The sequence below is a fragment of the Anguilla anguilla genome, chromosome 12 (genome assembly GCF_013347855.1).
Source record: "Anguilla anguilla isolate fAngAng1 chromosome 12, fAngAng1.pri, whole genome shotgun sequence".
In the NCBI taxonomy this organism is placed as follows: Eukaryota; Metazoa; Chordata; class Actinopteri; order Anguilliformes; family Anguillidae; genus Anguilla; species Anguilla anguilla.
The window spans coordinates 8305257-8325947 of record NC_049212.1 but is presented as its reverse complement, the minus strand read 5'-3'; the positions used below and the strand labels follow the sequence as shown (position 1 = coordinate 8325947).

Here is a 20691-nt window from a genome sequence, read left to right as displayed (position 1 = left end):
ACACACACACACACACCCTGTCCCTACCGCAGTGCTTCAGAGCAGCACGCAGTGTTTATCACGCTGAAGGATCGCAGTGCCACTCACTCTCTCTGACACACACACACACGTACACTCACTCTCTCTCACACACACTCTCACACACTCACTCTCTCTCACACACACTCTCACACACACTCTCTCTCTCTCTCTCTCACACACACACACACACACACACACACTCTCTCTCTCACACACACACACACTCTCACACACTCTCTCTCTCTCTCACACACACACACACACACACACACACTCTCTCACACACTCACTCACACACACTCTCACACTCTCTCTCTCTCTCACACACACACACACACACTCTCTCTCCCTACTGCAGTGCTTCAGAGCAGCACGCAGTGTTTATCACGCTGAAGGATCGCAGTGCCACTCAGGCGCTCGCCGAGCGTAAATCCCAGGCTCTCTCAAACAGCAGAAAGGATGATATCATTTTTTATTGCTTCGCTTTAATTGTTTCGGCTACCCCTGCTCGTCTCCCGCGCCTAGCCCCCACCTCCTCCAGAACGGAGCCGTGTCTCTACCGGAGGGGGGGGGGAGGGAGGGGGAGGGAGGGGGGCCATAACTCCCTAATTCGGTTTTACCTTCCGACGGGGGCGGGTGTTTAATGGTGCTTCGCCGGCTGTCGTCCTCCTCATAAAATATGCAGGAGCCGTGCCCGAGGAACGCCACGTCGAGGCGTCGTCGGCGGCAACAGGCTTGTTCTTCTCCTCCTCCTCCTCCCCCCCCACCTTAAATATTTCACAGGTCCTCAGACGGCTCGGGGTGAATTATGTTGCCGGCGGTGACCGCAGTGCGAAAGCTTCGCTGCTTCACGCAGGGGGGGGCATACGCCCGTGGGCACCCCAAATACTGGAGAGAGGAAAGGCTTTTGCTTTCCAGCTGAGGCAGATTCTCCACATCCGCTGTTAATTATAAGACTTTAAGGACTATTTTAAATTGAAAAATGAACACGCAGATTAATAGTACGGGGGGATGAATTTATAACGATGGTAATAACTCCTTGCGTTTATATCGCGCTTTTCTCACCCTCAAAGCGCTTTACGGCAATGAGGGAGAAACTGGCCTGGACCACCGCTGATGTGTAGCACCCCCACCTGGGCGATACACGGCAGCCATTTTGCGCCGGAACCCTCGCCACACATCAACTGCGGTGCAGAGTGAGAGAATATTTTTTTAGCTAACTAAATCAGACGATGATTAGGCTGCAGGTTGAGATTCAGCCAGGACACACGGAGACCCCCTGCATTTTTTTTGATGAGTGTCATGTGACCTTTAAAGACCACAGTGAATCAGGACCTCGGTTTATTATTACATCCGAGAGACGGTGTCTCCTACAGCACAGTGTCCCCATCACAGCACTGGACATTGGGGTTTGTTCAACCGGAGGGAAGATTGCCCCCTACCGGCCCACCAACACCATTTCCCACAGCAACTTAGTTTTCCCTGGAGGTCTCCCATCCAAGTACTAACCAAGCCCACGCTTAGCTTTAGCCATTCAGCAGGAGCAGGGTGCATGGTGGTATGGCTTCTGGCAAGGTTTATTTTTATGAGACATGGGTCCCCCTCTTACATAAGAGTATTGCATAATTGTGCATTGTGTACTGTGGAATGTAATGTGTTGATATGATGATGTGCTGTATTATGAGTCACGCTGTCTATTTTGAACTGCCTCTGATCATTATTATGAGGATGAATATTATTTTTTATTGTAATTGTCGGTATGTTATAGATTATACCTTCATTTTGTCTAGATTTTGTTTTCTTTTCTGGACATGGAATGTAAACTAGTCCACACAGACCTGTAGAAAATTGTATTGCGGTACTTTTAATGAAAGTTAATTGTTTCCTCTTGTAGTGATTGTACTGCAGAGGGATCAAAATTACCTGGGAACAATTTTCTTTAATAAAAGAATCTGAAGTTTTGAAACTAACTACAGCACTCTCCCTCTCCCTTTCCTCTCTCCCTCTTTCCCTTATTCTCTCTCTCCCTCCCTCCCTCCACGCCCCCCTTTCTCTCTCTCCTCTGCAGGTACGATTGAGGCCTGTCTGGGGCACATGCTGAAGCGACGGGCTGCAGGTTTTCTGCGCAGTGATAAGATCGCTGCTCTCTTCACTAAGATGGGGAAGGTGAATGAGACGGTGGGGGAGGTGTGCCGCAAGGTGCAGGAGCAGCTGCAGCAGCAAGCCGAGGCCACCAGGTCTGAGGCCACGCCCACACGAGCACCAGCACCATCACTATCACTAACTACTAACCCAACACCTACGCCTGCACCATCACTATCACTAACTACTAACCCTACACCTACGCCTGCACCATCACTATCACTAACTACTAACCCAACACCTACGCCTGCACCATCACTATCACTAACTACTAACCCAACACCTACGCCTGCACCATCACTATCGCCAACAACTAACCCAGCACCATCACCATCACTATCGCCAAGTTCTAACCCAACACCATCACTATCGCCAAAATCTAACCCAACACCATTACTATTAGTAACAACTAACCCAACACCATCACTATCGCCAACAACTAACCCAACACCATCACTATCACTAACAACTAACCCAACACCATCACTATCACCAACATCTAACCCAACACCATGACTAACAACTAACCCAACACCATCACTATTGCCAACAACTAACCCAACACCATCACTGTCACTAACAACTAACACAACACCTGCACCATCACTATCACCAACAATTAACTCAACACCTGCAACATCACTATCACCAACAACTAACCCAATACTCACACCAACACCATCACTCTCACCAACAACTTTCACCAACACCATCACCATCACCAACAACTAACCCAACACCATCACTATCACCAACAACTAACCCATCACCATCACCATCACTATCACTAACAACTAACCTAACACCAACATCATCACCAACAACTAACCCCACACCATCACACTCACCAACAACTAACCCAACACCATCACTATCACTAACAACTAACCCAACACCAACATCATCACTATCACCAACAACTAATGCGACACCAACACCACCACTATCATTGAAAACTAACCCAACACCATCACTGTCACCAACATCTAACCCAACACCATCACCCCACTCCTCAGAGCTTTGCTGCTTCTCATTGGCTGACCGCGTTTGGGTTTTGGGTTTGGGTTTGACGTGGCATTTTCTGAAGGTCTGAAATGCGATTGGTCGCGGTCAGAGCCCCGCCCTCACCGGTGAACAGGACTAATTGGGCAGACAGGTTTCGTGTTTAATCGGGTTATCCGGCTGCTGTCGAGTTATCCGGACAGAGCAGGAACGGACGGAGCTCGGGGGCGAACGTGAAAATGCCAGCGCGCGGCCTTTCGACGCGCACTTTAGCGCGGCCGTTTGTCCGAGTGAAATGCTAACGTAAAGCTATTGTGACGGCGAGCGGTTGTGTTTGGTGTAGATTACGCGAGCTCTGAGGCTGTTCTCTAAGTTAATGGATTAGGTCCTGGTCCTTGTAGAGGCCGTCTGCTGCAGATCTGAATGAGCTACTCCGAGAGGCCCTTTCCTGCACTCAGGAAGCTTCCGCATCACAAACAGGAAGTCCCGCCCACTGTACTGAGTGACGTCCTCGTTTGAAAAGGACAGAGGAAAGGCGTGGGGACCCTGTTCCAGGAAGGACAGATCTATCTGTTCCTGGCCTTCTGTTCTTAGTTTAAATAGCCCATTAATTCACGCGGTCTGATGTTTTAGCTAAGTTTATTGATGAGCTCATGAACGACAGCTAAGGATAGTTCTTGTGCCGCTGCATGAAACGTTTTGCTGTAGTTTGATCTAAAAGTGAGTCTGTCTGCAGTGTGAGTCTATGGCCTTGTGTCCACCATAACATCGTCATTTATTAATCATTGTAGTATACGTAAGGAACCAAAGAAAGAGTTTTATCCTAAAAGAAACAGTGTCCTCATGCTCCCCGTACAGGAATATTTTGTATTAGTCATGTGGAGCATAAGGTTTTTTCCATTTTAACCAATCAAGACTGACTCATTCTAGTGGCAGGCTGCCAATCAGAAGAGAAATTGAAGTACATCCATACAGAACGGAGACACCATGTCAGAAACGAAACGCTTTGCAACAAAAGGAATTTTTCCTACTTATACATTTGAAAAAAAAGACTATACGTGCATGATTATTTTCTTGCTTAATCTTAATACGAGAAAATGCTTTTAGGACTTGCCACCTAAACTCTTGCCGTGTAACACACCTCACCTGGTAACTCTGATTCAGACTCTGAGGCATGCTGCCACCTGCTGGTGTTAAAGATAATGCAGCCTGTTCAGTTCCAGCTGTCGCTGTTGAATTGTACTGTATATGCAGGATGTGATGTGTATAGTCTCTCTTTCTCTCTCTTTCTCTCTCTCTCCCTCTCTGTCTCTCTCTCTCTCTCTCTCTCTCTCTTTCTCTCTCTGTCTCCCTCTCTTTCTCTCTCTGTATCCCTCTCTCTCTCTCTCTCCCCCTCTCTCTCTCAGGAGGATGCAGAGCTCAGCTCAGGAGCCTTTGCGGCGGCAGGGATCGGCCGCGGGTTCGAGTGCCGGGCGGGCCCTGCCCCCCCTCTCCGCCCAGGCCATAAAGCACATCTGGGTGCGGACGGCTCTCTTTGAAAAGGTTCTGGACAAAGTCGTCCAGAACATTGTGGACAATGCCAGGTACCAACCCAGCAGTACTCACCCCCTACTCCACCCAAACCACAACTGCCCCTGTACTCACCCCCAACTCCACCCAAACCACAACTGCCCCTGTACTCACCCCCAACTCCACCCAAACCACAACTGCCCCTGTACTCACCCCCAACTCCACCCAAACCACAACTGCCCCTGTACTCACCCCCAACTCCACCCAAACCACAGCTGCCCCTGTACTCACCCCCAACTCCACCCAAACCACAACTGCCCCTGTACTCACCCCCAACTCCACCCAAACCACAGCTGCCCCTGTACTCACCCCCAACTCCACCCAAACCACAACTGCCCCTGTACTCACCCCCAACTCCACCCAAACCACAGCTGCCCCTGTACTCACCCCCAACTCCACCCAAACCACAACTGCCCCTGTACTCACCCCCAACTCCACCCAAACCACAACTGCCCCTGTACTCACCCCCAACTCCACCCAAACCACAACTGCCCCTGTACTCACCCCCAACTCCACCCAAACCACAACTGCCCCTGTACTCACCCCCCTACTCCACCCAAACCACAACTGCCCCTGTACTCACCCCCTACTCCACCCAAACCACAACTGCCCCTGTACTCACCCCCAACTCCACCCAAACCACAGCTGCCCCTGTACTCACCCCCAACTCCACCCAAACCACAACTGCCCCTGTACTCACCCCCCTACTCCACCCAAACCACAACTGCCCCTGTACTCACCCCCTACTCCACCCAAACCACAACTGCCCCTGTACTGCACTTTCAGGGTTTTCGAGTTGTTATTTATAAGTTATTTTTTGCTTACTTGAACATTAATAAAACATTCACTTGCCGAATGTAGTATTCACTTTTTAGTCCTCCCTCTCTGGCTCTAGCTCAGATTACACTTACACTTACGGCTCCTGACAAAATGCAGGTGCTCTCAACAGTGCAGCATAACAATTCGAAGAGTCTGTGTCTGTTTTCTCCTGCCTAGATGCTACGAGATAAAGCTTCCCCTTCAAAAGAACGTGTGCTCTTTAACCACCGAGGCTAACAGCTTGAGTCAGTGCAACGTCTTTCCCTCGCACAGCTTCACGGTGTGAATTCACCCTTAGTTCAATGACTATCTCAACAGAAGTTACTGCTAAGCACAGTTTACAACTATTGCACTTGAACATTTTCAGCAGCTGTTACAACATTGATTCTCCAATATCAGCCTTAATCTTCCTGCGTTGCCTGGGACTCTGGGAAAGTGGGCGGGGCTAACTGGTAGATACAGTATGAAACTGTAATGAAAGGCTATCGGTGGTGATGACTGACGAGGTCCCGGCTGTGTATAGTTGCATAAAAAGTTAGACAGCTGGTCTTCTTAAATGCCAATTTGCAAGTTACTCAGTATGTAAAATATATCGGCTATGTAACCTACATAGTTATAACCAACTGAAGTCCCAGAGGGGTTTCGTATTTTTGTTTTGTTTATTTTCCTATTTATGTATTTATTTAAATTATTCTCTATTCATATTATTATCACTTTTCTTGACTGTAATTTCTCATTTGTTGATCTTGCAATAGGCTACCTTTATTATATTTTAAACTCTGATTTGATCCATAATTTATATTCATATATTTCTATTCTCTTGATTTGTTGTTGTTGACATAAAGACTTGTAGTTAAGTCTAAAATCGTGTAATGACTTAATATCGATCACAAATAAGTTTAATTTAATTGCTATAATCCGTTGATATTATATCATTCGTTTTTATCAAATGAGGAGAATATGCTGTCATAGCACTGTTTAAGCACGGTTTCAGCACCATCAGTACATTTCATTCATTTGAGTCATTCAATACATTCGGTACATTTTGTTCATTTGAGTCATTTAATACATTCGGTACATTTTGTTCATTTGAGTCATTTAATACATTCGGTACATTTTGTTCATTTGAGTCATTCAATACATTCAGTTCATTTTGTTCATTTGAGTCATTCAGTGCATTGAGCACATTCAGTTCATCTTGTTCATTTGAGTCTTTTGAACTTTGAACGAATTTGAACGAAACAAACAAAAGACCGGTGTGAAGGGCTTCCGCTCCAGCACCGTAGCACACAAGCGATTTCACATCATTTATTTAATGACACGGATAGTATTTGCAATGCCTACAGTGCAAATGCTAAAACATCCCTTTAGGCATATACCAGTCGCTTACATTTTGATAGTTTATTGTCTTTGGTTTTATAGTGACGAGAGTCATGCAGTGACGCAGAGAGCACGCCCCGTTCAGGTGGATCAGTGCTGTCGTTGGCTAATTGCTAGCACACAGCCCAATGGTGAACGTGAGAGTTAAATAAGAGTAGCTGCAGCTTCAGCAAATTGTAAGTTCGCAACTTAACTGAGAGCTGAGCCAAAACGAATAAATCTTTGGGAGGCGAGTCAGTACGTTTTGTTCACCCAAAAAAAATTTGTTCAAAAAAGAACGAATTGTTCAAGACCAACACACCACTATTGAAGTCGAATGTAGGGGGTGGTGGTGATGTATTTGTGGTGAGTGTTGCTCTGGGCAGGGGGGTGAGGTGTCTGTACTGAGTGTTGCTCTGTGCGGGGGTGAGGTGTCTGTACTGAGTGTTGCTTTGTGCGGGGGTGAGGTGTCTATACTGAGTGTTGGTCTGTGCAGGGGGGTGAGGTGTCTGTACTGAGTGTTGGTCTGTGCAGGGGGGTGAGGTGTCTGTACTGAGTGTTGCTCTGTGCAGGGGGGTGAGGTGTCTGTACTGAGTGTTGCTCTGTGCAGGGGGGTGAGGTGTCTGTACTGAGTGTTGGTCTGTCGTCTCTCTGCAGTCAGTACTACGAGAAGGAAGCTCTGATGCACGACTTGGTCTGTGGTCCCATCCTGGCAGCTCTGCTGGGTGAGTCATTCTCCTCTCCCCCTGAACACACCTACAACGCACCTAGAAAGCACCTACAACACACCCATAACACATCTATAATTCACCTATAACGCACCTATTATGCATCTATAACGCATCTATAATGCATCTATAACACACCTATAATGCACCTGTAATGCACCTATAAAGCATCTACAACTCACCTCTTACGCACCTGCAACATACCTGTAACGCACCTTCAACACAACTGCAACACACTTCTGGGAGATGTGGAATGCACCTGCAATGGACATATAACACCTCTTAAAATGTCTTCTAATATAATAATCGTTTAATTATGTTATTGTTGTTGTTGTCTTTGAAATAAAAATTATAATTGCAATAAGGATTTGGGGGAAAAATATGCCCCATATGTTTGGTGTGGCTATAATCTTTGTTTCCACCTTGCATACTTCTCACTCCTATCCTCCGTCTCTCCCTCTCTCACTCTCTCTCTCTCTCGTTTTTTTCTGTCTTTGTCTCCTCGCCCCTCCCTCCTCAGTTGGGCCTTGTGCGCTGGAGTACACCAAGTTAAAAACCTCGGATCACTTCTGGACCGACCCGTCAGCCAATGAGCTGGTCCAGAGACACCGGATCCACGGGGCCCACCGGGGCCAGGACCCCTCGCCCAGCAGGAGGCCCGCCCTGGGGGTGAGAATGCCCTGCCCCGCCCTGCCCCGCCCCACCCTGCCCTGCCTCGCCCTGCTCCACCCTGCCCTGCCCCGCCCTGCCCCACCCTGCCCTGCCCTGTCCTGTCCTACCCTACCGCGCCCCGTCCTGCGCTGCCCCAGCCTTCCCTGCTTCACCTCCTTCATGTCATGTTGTTATGATATTGATGTGATGTTGACACACATTGCTATTGTTGTCGTTATGTTGCTATGACGTCGTTATGTTGCTGTGACGTTGTTGTAATGTTGACGTGGTGTTGTCATTATGTTGCTGTAACATTGTTGTTACGTTGCTGAGACGTTGTCATTATTTTGCTGTGATGTTGTTGTTATCTTTATGTGAAGTTGTCTTTGTATTCATGTGGCATTATTGTTATGTTGCTGTGACGTTGCTGTGACGTTGCTGTGATGTTGCTGTGACGTTGTAACGGCGTTTCCTCTCCTCCCAGATCCGGAAGCGGCAGTCCAGCGGCAGCATGTCGGAGGACAGGTTCGCTGCGTCGGCGCGTGAATACGTGGAGTCGCTGCACCAGAACTCACGAACACACCTGCTCTACGGCAAGAACAACGTGCTGGTGCAGCCGGTGAGCCAGAACACACACACTCACACACACACACACACAGCATGCATACACACACACACATACAGCATGCATGCACACACACACATACAGCACACACACACACACACACTCACACACATACTGCATGCACACATACTCACACACACACACATACCGCATGCACACACACTCACACACACACACACACACACACATACAGCATGCATCCATACACACACACACACACAGCATGCATACACACACACACATACAGCATGCATCCATACACACACACAGCATGCATACACACACACACATGCAGCATGCACACACACACACACACACTCACACACATACTGCATGCACACACACTCACACATACACAGGTAGACCTGCACACACAGAGTGAGGTGAAACACAGCGTAGAGGTATGTGCACAACCATACAGGATCCACACATGCTTGTGTGTGGGCTGCTTTAATCTGACCCCCCAGTGACCCCCCTCACAGCTTAAACCCGGGTCAGTGACCCTCCACCCCCCCTCTAGCAGAAATCCATACCAGCAGACCTGGGGGAGTTATGAATATTAATCAGTTTCTGTAATCATGAATATTAATAAGACTGTGATTAATAGACCATGGCCCGGGTGTGAGCCGGGAAACAGGAAACAGGAAACACTCTCCTCTTCCGGCTCCCTCCCTTATTCTCTCGCTCCCTTTCTCTCTCTGCCCTCCTCCTCTCTCACACCTGTTTCTACAGATACAGGTATGATACCAGCGCGGTCAATGGCAGGATTATTAGTGATGTTGACGGGGGGCGGGGCAGGGCGATTATGGCGTAGACGCGCGCGGAGAACAGTGGTAATAAATCCGGCGACTGACTGACTGTCTCCTCGGCGCGGTTGTTTGGAAGCGGATATGCTGAGCTCAGCTGCTGGCTGGCAGCTTTGCTTGACGGACGGCGGTTCTCGCAGTCGATGCTGTAAATGATCCAGCCCTGCTGCGAGAGGGAAATTTATTCCTAATTGAGTTTCGGCGTGAAGCGGGGCGGTTAAATCCCGCGGCAGCCGCCGGGCCTCCCCACCCCGCGCGGGGGGCGGCCATATTTCAGCTGCTCCGTACTGTACATCACCTCTCCCTCGTTTCTGCCTCGTCTTTCCCTGTCTCCCTCTCTCAAATTCAAATTCAAATTCAAAAAATGCTTTATTGGCATGAAATGCATTTGTACTTATTGCCAAAGCGTACACACACAAACAGGAATAGGAATACAAACGACAGTGAAATACAAACAACATTGTGGTAACGACAACAATGCAATTAACAGTGTGGTAATGGCCACAGCGAGTAGGCTATATAATAACAATAAGAAGAATAATAATAATAAAATAATCCCTCTCTCCCTCTGTCTCTCTCCTGCTTCTGCTGTTGCTCTCTCGCTCTCTATCTCTCTCTGCAGAAGAAAGACATGGAGGTTTTGCGGGGGTACCTCTCTCTCCACCAGGCGGGGGAGAACCTCACCCTCAAGTGGACCCCAAATCAGCTGATCAATGGAACGCTGGGAGACTGCCACCTGGAGAACAGGTGCTGGGCCCCGCCCACACGATTCTGAACGCATCGTCGCTCAAATCACGGCCCTCAGGGTCCTAGAGCTGCTGGTGTTCCACGCTCCCTTTACCTGGGGGTCAGGTGTGAAGAGAGTCTGGCCAATCAGTCGCACTAATCGCCTCGTTAGTTACCAAGGGGGAAAAGAAAACCAGGGCTGGATTTGGATTCGAGGTCCAGATTTGAGTATCCATGGTATACTGTAGACTGTAGAGGACAGAAATGTAAACTTGTAAAGAAACTGATATTTAAATAATAAACACTAAATTAAATGATAGAATCACTAAAATATCTCTCTGCCTCTCCCCTCCATTCTCCATTCCTGTTGCTTTCTCCCTCTCTCTCTCTCTTTCTCTTTCCCTCTCTCTCTCCCTCTCTCTCCCTCTCTTCCTCTCCCTCTCTCTCTCTTTCCCTCTCTCCCTCTCTCTTCCTCTCTCCCTCGCTCTCTCTCTCCTCCTCTCTCGCTCTCTCTCCCTCTCCCTCTCTCTGTCTCTCTCCCTCTTCCTCTCCCCCTCTCTCTCTCTTTCTCTTTCCCTCTCTCTCTCCCTCTCTCTCCCTCGCTCTCTCTCTCCCTCAGTATATACTGGGACTATGCTCTGACTGTGCCTATCCGCCAGATCGTGTGCCTCCACTGTCATCAGCGAGGTGAGTGCCGCAGCACAGCGCCCCCTGGTGGCCGTCTGCATCATCTGCGACTCTCGCTTTGAATCTGTACATGTCGTGAGGTGTGTCTGTATGTGAGTACCTGGTGTAAGATGTGTCTGTATGTGCGTACCTCTCGTGAGGTATGTCTGTATGTGAGTACCTGTAGTGAGGTGTGTCTGTATGTGAGTTCCTGGTGTAAGGTGTGTATATATGTGCTACCTGTTTTAAGGTGTGTCTGTATGTGGGTACCTGACCTGAAGTGTGTCTGTATGTGAGTACCTGTTGTGAGGTATGTCTGTATGTGAGTACCTGGCCTGAGGTGTGTCTGTATGTGAGTACCTGGTGTAAGGTGTGTCTGTATGTGAGTACCTGTTGTGAGGTGTGTCTGTATGTGAGTACCTGGCCTGAGGTGTGTCTGTATGTGAGTACCTGTTGTGAGGTATGTCTGTATGTGAGTACCTGGCCTGAGGTGTGTCTGTATGTGTGTACCTGTTGTAAGGTGTGTCTGTATGTGAGTACCTGTTGTGAGGTGTGTCTGTATGTGAGTACCTGGCCTGAGGTGTGTCTGTATGTGTGTACCTGTTGTAAGGTGTGTCTGTATGTGAGTACCTGTTGTGAGGTGTGTCTGTATGTGAGTACCTGGCCTGAGGTGTGTCTGTATGTGAGTACCTGGTGTAAGGTGTGTCTGTATGTGAGTACCTGGTGTAAGGTGTGTCTGTATGTGAGTACCTGGTGTAAGGTGTGTCTGTATGTGAGTACCTGGTGTAAGATGTGTCTGTATGTGAGTACCTGGTGTAAGGTGTGTCTGTATGTGAGTACCTGTTGTAAGATGTGTCTGTATGTGAGTACCTGGCCTGAGGTGTGTCTGTATGTGAGTACCTGGTGTAAGGTGTGTCTGTATGTGAGTACCTGGTGTAAGGTGTGTCTGTATGTGAGTACCTGGTGTAAGGTGTGTCTGTATGTGAGTACCTGGTGTAAGATGTGTCTGTATGTGAGTACCTGGTGTAAGGTGTGTCTGTATGTGAGTACCTGTTGTAAGGTGTGTCTTTATGTGAGTACCTGTTGTAAGGTGTGTCTGTATGTGAGTACCTGGCCTGAGGTGTGTCTGTATGTGAGTACCTGGCCTGAGGTGTGTCTGTATGTGAGTACCTGTTGTAAGGTGTGTCTGTATGTGAGTACCTGTTGTAAGGTGTGTCTGTATGTGAGTACCTGGCCTGAGGTGTGTCTGTCCCTTTCTCCAGCGGACTCTGGGGGCACCCTGGTGCTGGTGAGCCAGGACGGCATCCAGCGCCCCCCCTTGCACTTCCCCCCCGGGGGACACCTGCTGGCCTTCCTGTCCTGCCTGGAGAGCGGCCTGCTCCCCCGCGGGCAGCTGGAGCCCCCCCTCTGGTCCCAGCGGGGCAAGGTGAGGCCACGCCCCCTCTGACCGCCTGCCTGTGCTCGCTAAGGTGGCGTACCCAAATTAGGGGCGTGCCTTGTCCTCATGAATAACGAATCGCTCGTTTCTCAGGTCCTCAGTGGCTCAGAGGGCTGCGTGCAGCTAAAAAGCCGATCACTTGTTGCCGTAGCGACGGTCTGCAGCAGCGTTTCCTGATTAATCAGTAAATGCCAGTAATCAGTGACTCCCCGGCATTAGAGGGAGTGGTGCGGAGTGCACACATTAGGGGAGCTGAGCCCCTCAGACGGGCCTGTGGAGCGCTGGCGGGCTGGCTTTCACTGGACCAGAGACGGACACGCTGTCCCCACAGATTAATTAGGCCAGACCCCCCCCCCCCCCCCCCCCCCCCGTGCTCCACTGCGGGCCTGTCTGCACACTGACACACTGAGCCTGTTAGAGACCAGCCCACTGGAGACCGGGCCAGTTAAAAACTAACCTGTCTGAGACCAGCCAGCATGTCTGAGTCCACCCAGCATGTCTGAGACCAGCCAGCATGTCTGAGACCAGCTTTTTAGAAACGGGCCCGTTAGGGACACACACAAAGGTGCTGCTGTGGAGGACAAGCCAGATTCATGCATGTGTGCGTGTGTGTGTGTGTGTGTGTGTGCGTGTGCGTGTGTGTGTGGGTGTGCGCGTGTGTGTACGTGTGTGTGCACCTGTGTGCGTGTGCGTGTGTGTGCGTGTGTGTGTGTGTGTGTGTGTGTGTGTACGTGTATATGGGTGTGTGTGTGTATGTGTGTATGGGTGTGTGTGTGTGTGTGTGTATGTGCATATGGGTGTGTGCGTGTGTGTGTGTGTGTGTGTGTGTGCGTGTGTGTGTGTGTGTGTTCTGCAGGGTAAGGTCTTCCCCAAGCTGAGGAAGAGGAACAGTACGGCCCGTCTTGGGGGGGAGGAGGTGGGGAGAGAGGAGGAGGTGGCTGCTGACTACGTCTTCCGCATCGTCTACCCTGGCCACCGCCACGAGTCCAGTGAGTCTGTGGGCCAATGACATCACACCGTGGGCAAGCGGGCCTGCGCGGGGGATGGCCGGGCGGGGCCGAGTGGGGCTGGGTGGTGGGGCCGGGTGGGGCTGGGCGGGGCAGGGTGGGGTAGGGCTGGGTGGGGTGGGGCTTGGTGGAGCTGGGTGGTGGGGCTGGGTGGGGTGGGGCTGGGTGGGGCTGGGTGGGGTGGGGCTGGGTGGGGCTGGGTGGTGGGGCTGGGTGGGGCTGGGTGGAGCTGGGTGGGGTGGGGCTGGGTGGTGGGGCTGGGTAGGGCTGGGTGGGGTGGGGCTTGGTGGAGCTGGGTGGTGGGGCTGGGTGGGGTGGGGCTGGGTGGGGCTGGGTGGGGTGGGGCTGGGTGGGGCTGGGTGGTGGGGCTGGGTGGGGCTGGGCGGGGTGGGGCTGGGTGGGGCTGGGCGGGGCTTGGCAGGGTGTTGGCAGGAAGAGGTCTGCGTGTGGGGACCAGTGGCTCAGTCACTCTTACACCTGTGCATGAAAACAGTTCTGTAGTCTCCCTCTAGAGTCCCATGCTGCTCTTCCTGAATCGTGACCAATTATACTGTTCCTGAATCTTACCAATCAGGACCCAGCTGGGTCTGTGTTTGACATGGAAGATTTTTGTTTTGGAACCACAGAGGAAGTTGTCAGGGGACATTGCACCCCATTACAGTGTAGGGAGACCCCCATGTGCTGGGGAGCAGCAGAGAGAGGAACCTCAGAGATGTGTGTGAGCGAGAGAGAGTGGAAGTGTGTGTGTTATGTGTGAATATGAGACTGAGTTGAGTGTTGCAGTGAGTGTGTTAGCAAATCCTGAGCGAGCAGTCAGTGTGAGTGAGTAGTCAGTAATTAGTGAGTTGTGAGTGAGTTTGTCAGTAATTAGTGACTTGTGAGTGAGTAGTCAGTAATTACAGACTACTCACTCACAACTCACTAATTACTGAGTTGTGAGTGAGTAGTCTGTAATTAGTGAGGTGTGAGTGGTCAGTAATTACTCAGTTGTGAGTAGTCAGTAATTGGTGAGTTGTGAGTGAGAAGTCAGTAATTAGTGAGTTGTGAGTGAGTAGTCAGTAATTCGTGAGTTGTGAGTGAGTGGTCAGTAATCAGTGAGTTGTGAGTGAGTAGTCAGTAATCAGTGAGTTGTGAGTGAGTAGTCAGTAATTAGTGAGTTGTGAGTGAGTAGTCTGTAATTAGTGAGGTGTGAGTGGTCACTAATTAGCGATTTGTGAGTGAGCAGTCAGTAATTAGTGAGTTGTGAGCAATCAGTAATTAGCGAGTTGTGAGTGAGCAGTCAGTAATTAGTGAGTTGTGAGTGAGTAGTCAGTAATCAGTGAGTTGTGAGTGAATAGTCAGTAATCAGTGAGTTGTGAGTGAGTAGTCAGTAATTAGTGAGTTGTGAGTGAGTAGTCAGTAATTTGTGAGTTGTGAGTGAGTGGTCAGTAATCAGTGAGTTGTGAGTGAGTAGTCAGTAATCAGTGAGTTGTGAGTGAGTAGTCAGTAATTAGTGAGTTGTGAGTGAGTAGTCTGTAATTAGTGAGGTGTGAGTGGTCACTAATTAGCGATTTGTGAGTGAGCAGTCAGTAATTAGTGAGTTGTGAGCAATCAGTAATTAGCGAGTTGTGAGTGAGCAGTCAGTAATTAGTGAGTTGTGAGTGAGTAGTCAGTAATCAGTGAGTTGTGAGTGAATAGTCAGTAATCAGTGAGTTGTGAGTGAGTAGTCAGTAATTAGTAAGTTGTGAGTGGTCACTAATTAGCGATTTGTGAGTGAGCAGTCAGTAATTAGAAAGTTGTGAGTGAGCAGTCAGTAATTAGTGAGTTGTGAGTGAGTAGTCAGTAATCAGTGAGTTGAGAGTGAGTAGTCAGTAATTAAATAAAGTCAGTCGCTCTGGATAAGAGCGTCTGCTAAATGCCTGTAATGTAATGTAATTAGTGAGTTGTGAGTAGTCAGTAATTAGTGAGTTGTGAGTGGTCAGTAATCAGTGAGTTGTGAGTGAGTAGTCAGTAATTAGTGAGTTGTGAGTGGTCAGTAATCAGTGAGTTGTGAGTGGTCAGTAATCAGTGAGTTGTGAGTGAGTAGTCAGTAATTAGTGAGTTGTGAGTGGTCAGTAATTAGTGAGTTGTGAGTGGTGAGTAATCAGTGAGTTGTGAGTGAGTAGTCAGTAATTAGTGAGTTGTGAGTGGTCAGTAATTAGTGAGTTGTGAGTGGTGAGTAATCAGTGAGTTGTGAATGAGTAGTCAGTAATTAGTGAGTTGTGAGTGGTCAGTAATCAGTGAGTTGTGAGTGAGTAGTCAGTACTTAGTGAGTTGTGAGTGGTCAGTAATTAATGAGTTGTGAGTGGTCAGTAATTAGTGAGTTGTGAGTGAGTATTGAATGAGTGGCGAGTGAGTGAGGAGGCTCTCTTTGGAGGGTGCTAAACTGTGTTCTCTTATTGCCCGAGCAGTCACTATAAACTACCACCACACGACGGGCAGTCGCGCGCCCTCGCTGGACGACGACGAGGAGGAGGAAGATAGACTTCACGCAATGATCTCAATGATCTGCTCGCGGAACCTCACAGACTCAAATGCCATGAAAGGTTTTTATCTCCCAACACCAGACCCTGCTCACCTCACCCCCACCCAACAGTGCTGCGGGGAGCCAATCGGGAGAGCGGAGCGCCGCGTTGCCATGGCAGCTCCCGCCGAGACTGGGTGACGGAGTGACCGAGGGGGAGGGAGAGGGAGAGAGAGAGAGAGAGGGATAGAGATGAAGAGAGAGTTTGCTTTGTTTTGCTGCGATTGTTATGTGCTTCAGGAATTTGTACTCGCCAGTCAAGAAACTTGAATTTGAATTTGAATTTGAGAGGGTGGGAGAGACTATTAGGGAGTGTGGAGGAGCTGAGCACATTTGACAGCTGCACGTGGAGAGGGTCACTGAGGGTGGAGAGGGTTGCTGAGGGTGGAGCGGGTCCCTGGGGGTGAAGCGGGCTGCTGGGGGCAGTTGGAGAGGGTTGCTGGGGGCAGTTGGAGAGGGTTGCTGGGGGCAGTTGGAGAGGGTTGCCGGGGGCAGGTGTAGAGGGTCGCTTGGGGCAGGTGCAGAAGGTTGCTTGGTTTACTTACTTTACCTGAATCGGTAATGCCCTAAACCGCACCTGTACACTATTACCGGCATACAGTTGCCCATCTCAATGTGATTAGACGTTTTCTACCTTTCAAAGTTTGTGCTTTATCTCTGTCCAGCAGTTGAACCATTAGGGCTAATGTAGCATATTTAGCTCTGAATGGCATTTTCATATTGTGCCAGGCTGAGGAACAATCTCCCCCTTTTTTTTTTCGTAATTGAAGGGAATTTGCCGATGTTCTAAACCCTTTGACCGTACTTGGTCACCTGGCTTGTGTACCACCTCCAAACGCCCCGACCGCGCCTCGACCGCGTGTTTGTTTGCCCATTTTAAAGTGAGTCACCTCCTCACGGTCCTCACTTCTCCACCGTGTCACGCGATGCCCCCCACCCCCCCTGCCACCCCCCCCCCCACCGTGAGATCAGCTTCTGCCCAGAGTGTGTCTCATCTCAGTGCCCTCGTTCCAAATTTCCCAAAAACACCTGGATCCTCCTCTCTCCGTCTCTCCCTTTCTCTCTCTCTCTCTCTCTCCCCCTCTCTCTCTTCTATGCAAGCGAATGTGCGGTCAGGTTGAGGACGCAAGATCCGGAACGTTCAGGATGAAAGGCCGGCCCGAGACCGAACGCCACTCAAACAGAGATCTTAATCTTGATGTGAAACCCAGGAAGTGCTTAGCTGGGTGTGCCAGGCCAAAGACTAGTCTAGCACGGCGTGTCCAAGCTGAAACACCTTCCCTTGGCGTCCGTAAAAACAGCTCCGGCTGCCCTTTTAAGGGTTTGTGTTTGTGTCAGAGGTCAGAGGTCAGGAGGGGGCGGTGGCCTCTCCTCACAGCACTGTTGGGTCTGGGCTCTGGGGGCGGGGGAAAATGCTTTGATTATTTGCTGTCTTCTTTTGCATCGCTTGGCACCTCCTTACTTTGTGAGTTACGCTTTGGGTTGCTTTCCTTCGTTCGTTCGTTCGTTTGTTCGTTTCTACTGCAACGTGCTTGACTATTCTGCATGATATTTGCACCGAGATCTTCTTTATTCTATTTTGTTTTAATTACGTGTGTATTTCTGCATACCTGTAAGGAATCTCTTCTCTGTATTTTTTTTTTTTGTGTTTCTTTAGCCTTCCCTCTTGCTTCGGTTAGCTCTCCCTTGTGTTGGCCCTGTGTCGTGCAATGCTGTTCACTGTAATTCTTCACCGAGTTCCCTTCCATCACCATCGGTCTGTGGGGTTCTGCTGAAGTAGAAACATGGATCGTTCTGTGAACACGTTGCACATTGCCTCCAGAATAAGCACTCAGACTCACATAGCCCAAAAACAAGCCAACCCGAAAAACCGATACGAATGTCGAATCTGCCTTCCGGTTTTTTTTTTTTGTTTGTTTTTTTGTTTTTTGTTTTGTTTTGTTTGTAACAACCAATGAGAGGCTATTTATGACAGGCCATCAGCTCCAACCTGAAGAATTAAGGTGAAGAGCATTTTTTCGTGTTGCTGTTCATGTTTTCGTTTGTATGTGTGCGCTCGTGCGTGTGTGTGTGTGTGTGTGTGTGTGTGTGAGTATGTATGTATGTCTGTCTGTCTGTGTTCGTGCGCGTGTGCGCCTGTTTGCCTGTTTGCGTGTGTGTGTCTGTGTGTGTCTGTCTTTGTGCCTGTGTGTGTGTGTGCCTGTGTGTTTACGTGTGTGTGTGTGTGTGTGTGTGTGTGTGTACCTGTGCGTTTGCGAATACATGCTCTTCCGTCTCCTGTTTTTGTTTCCTGTTTCTGTTGTTCCAGTGAAATGCATCCAGCATGTTTCCTTCTCGCGGTCGACTCTGTGAAAGCTTCTGTTTGCCCGTGTTGTGTCTGCATTCTGTGACATCATAATGAGGCCTCACCTGACTTGGGTCTCATTTCGCTGCCTTTGTCACAGGTGCATGCTTCTCCAGTTCCGATAATAATGTGTTTTTTTTTTTTACAATGTTACAGTGTTTTCCAGCAACAAAAAATGTGTATACCTTGTACATTACGTATACCCTTTAAAACATTGTGCTCCAAATAACTAATTTTAATGATTTGAATCAGAATCGGGAAAGATTGATCAGTACCTTAATTGGCCTCATGGTGGAGCTGAGGAGCCAGTGAGAGAAAGATTGGGGGTGGATTTTGGGACAGCTTTACGTTTTTGCAGAGTGTGACTGCAGAAGTGAGATTATTTTGGGGGTTACATATTTTGGGGTTTGCATATGTACTGTATGACTGTAAATAGCACTGTGATAATAGAGGTAGGGCTGTTCAAATAAGCCAGCCCTGTGTGAATACCCGAGCACTGAGGCTCAGTGGGCACCTGTAGTTACATGTAACAGACCGATTACATCATAAAACAGCCCTGAAGAAGGAGAGGTTTACCATAAGTCTGAATATGTAGAACATAGTGTTACATAGCTTTTTCTCACTCTCTCTGTCTCTCTGTCTCTCTGTCTTGCTCTCGCTCTCGCTCTCTCTCTCTCTCTCAGACCATGGGGAGATGCTGGAGGGACAGGCCTTTGGGGGAAGCCCGTTGTCATGGCAGCAGGGAGAGTGCAGCAGCCACATGTCGTCCTGCCTGTCCTGCTCCACCGGGGGCAGCAGTGCGTCTATCGAGCTTCCCCCCGGCTGCACCTGCATCCACGACCGGTCAGTATGGGGGGGGGGGGGGGGGGGGGGACTGACTGGGGTGCTGATTTGGGAGTGTATATGGGGGGGTGAGGTGTGCAGATTGAGTGTGCTGCTGAGGGGGCTGATGTCTCCGCTCACTCTCTCTGCAGGATTCCTCTGAAGATGCTGTGCCAGAACATGAAGAGGCAGATCGTCTCCAGGGCCTTTTACGGCTGTGAGTGACCTCTCACCTGTTTCCTCTCACCTCTCTCCTCTCTCCTCTCACCTCTCTCCTCTCTCCTCTGTCCTCTCACCTGTTACCTCTCACCTCTCACCTCTCACCTCTCACCTGTTACCTCTCACCTCTCACCTCTCACCTGTTACCTGTGCCACCTGTACACCTGAGCACAGCCGTGGGGTCACTCTACCATAACCCTAACCCTAACCCTAACCTGCAGAATATTGGGTATCACTGAGTGTGATTACAGCCTGCCCAGCAACCTCACACAGTCCCCTGCTATCGAAACAGCGCCCCTGTGCACGCAAGGGTTAAATATTGAGATCTCAGGGTAGCACTGAGGTGGTGTTGGGGTGGCATTGGGGTGGTGTTTGGTGGCGTTGGGGTAATGTGGTGGCATTTGGGTGGTGTTTGGTGGTGCTGGGGTAGTGATGGGGTGGCATTTGGGTGGTGTTGGGTGGTGTTGAGGTAGTGTTGGGGTGGCATTGGGGTGGTGTTGGGTGGTGTTGAGGTAATGTTGGGGTGGCATTGGGGTGTTGTTGAGCTAGTGTTGGGGAGGCATTGGGGTGGTGTTGAGGTAGTGTTGGGGTGGTATTGGGGTGGTGTTGGGTGGTGTTGGGGTGGCATTGGGGTGGTGTTGAGGTAGTGTTGGGGTGGCATTGGGGTGGTGTTGAGGTAGTGTTGGGGTGGTATTGGGGTGGTGTTGGGTGGTGTTGGGGTGGCATTGGGGTGGTGTTGAGGTAGTGTTGGGGTGGCATTGGGGTGGTGTTGAGGTAGTGTTGGGGTGGTGTTGGGGTGGTGTTGTGGTGGCATTGGGGTGTTGTTGAGGTAGTGTTGCGGTGGCATTGGGGTGGTGTTGAGGTAGTGTTGGGGTGGCTTTGGGGTGGTGTTGGGTGGTGTTGGGGCAGTGTTGGGTGCTTCTCAGAGCGCTTGGTGATGTTGCGCGTCTCTCTCTCTCTCTCCCCCCTCAGGGCTGGCGTACTGTCGGCACCTGTCCACCGTGCGCACGCACCTGTCAGCGCTGGTCAACCACAACATCGTCCCGCCTGACAAGCCCTGCGAGGCGTCAGGCGGTCTGAGTAAGGACGTCTGGAGCAAGTACCAGAAGGACCGCAAGGTGAGCCGCAATACCACCGTCCGCCACACGAGGGCCACACTGCACCAGCACTGCCTCTTCTCCAATGCACGCATACAGTAAAACACA

At 49.9% G+C, this 20691-nt stretch overlaps 1 protein-coding gene across 3 annotated transcripts in view; it reads left to right on the top strand.

Annotated features, from left to right (window-relative positions):
• Positions 1-20691, top strand: part of sgsm2 (small G protein signaling modulator 2) — a 56579-nt gene that overhangs the window by 25550 nt on the left and 10338 nt on the right. For 2 of the 3 annotated variants that reach the window (XM_035384812.1, XM_035384813.1), the window contains exons 3-15: positions 2090-2258; positions 4572-4748; positions 7570-7637; positions 8161-8309; positions 8776-8910; positions 10345-10469; positions 11068-11135; positions 12377-12540; positions 13409-13541; positions 15989-16123; positions 19129-19288; positions 19420-19484; positions 20459-20604. In XM_035384812.1, the coding sequence (XP_035240703.1) occupies positions 2090-2258; positions 4572-4748; positions 7570-7637; positions 8161-8309; positions 8776-8910; positions 10345-10469; positions 11068-11135; positions 12377-12540; positions 13409-13541; positions 15989-16123; positions 19129-19288; positions 19420-19484; positions 20459-20604 (1694 nt within the window). The remainder of the gene's footprint in view (positions 1-2089; positions 2259-4571; positions 4749-7569; positions 7638-8160; positions 8310-8775; positions 8911-10344; positions 10470-11067; positions 11136-12376; positions 12541-13408; positions 13542-15988; positions 16124-19128; positions 19289-19419; positions 19485-20458; positions 20605-20691) is intronic. The other variant, XM_035384814.1, reaches the window with a different exon arrangement.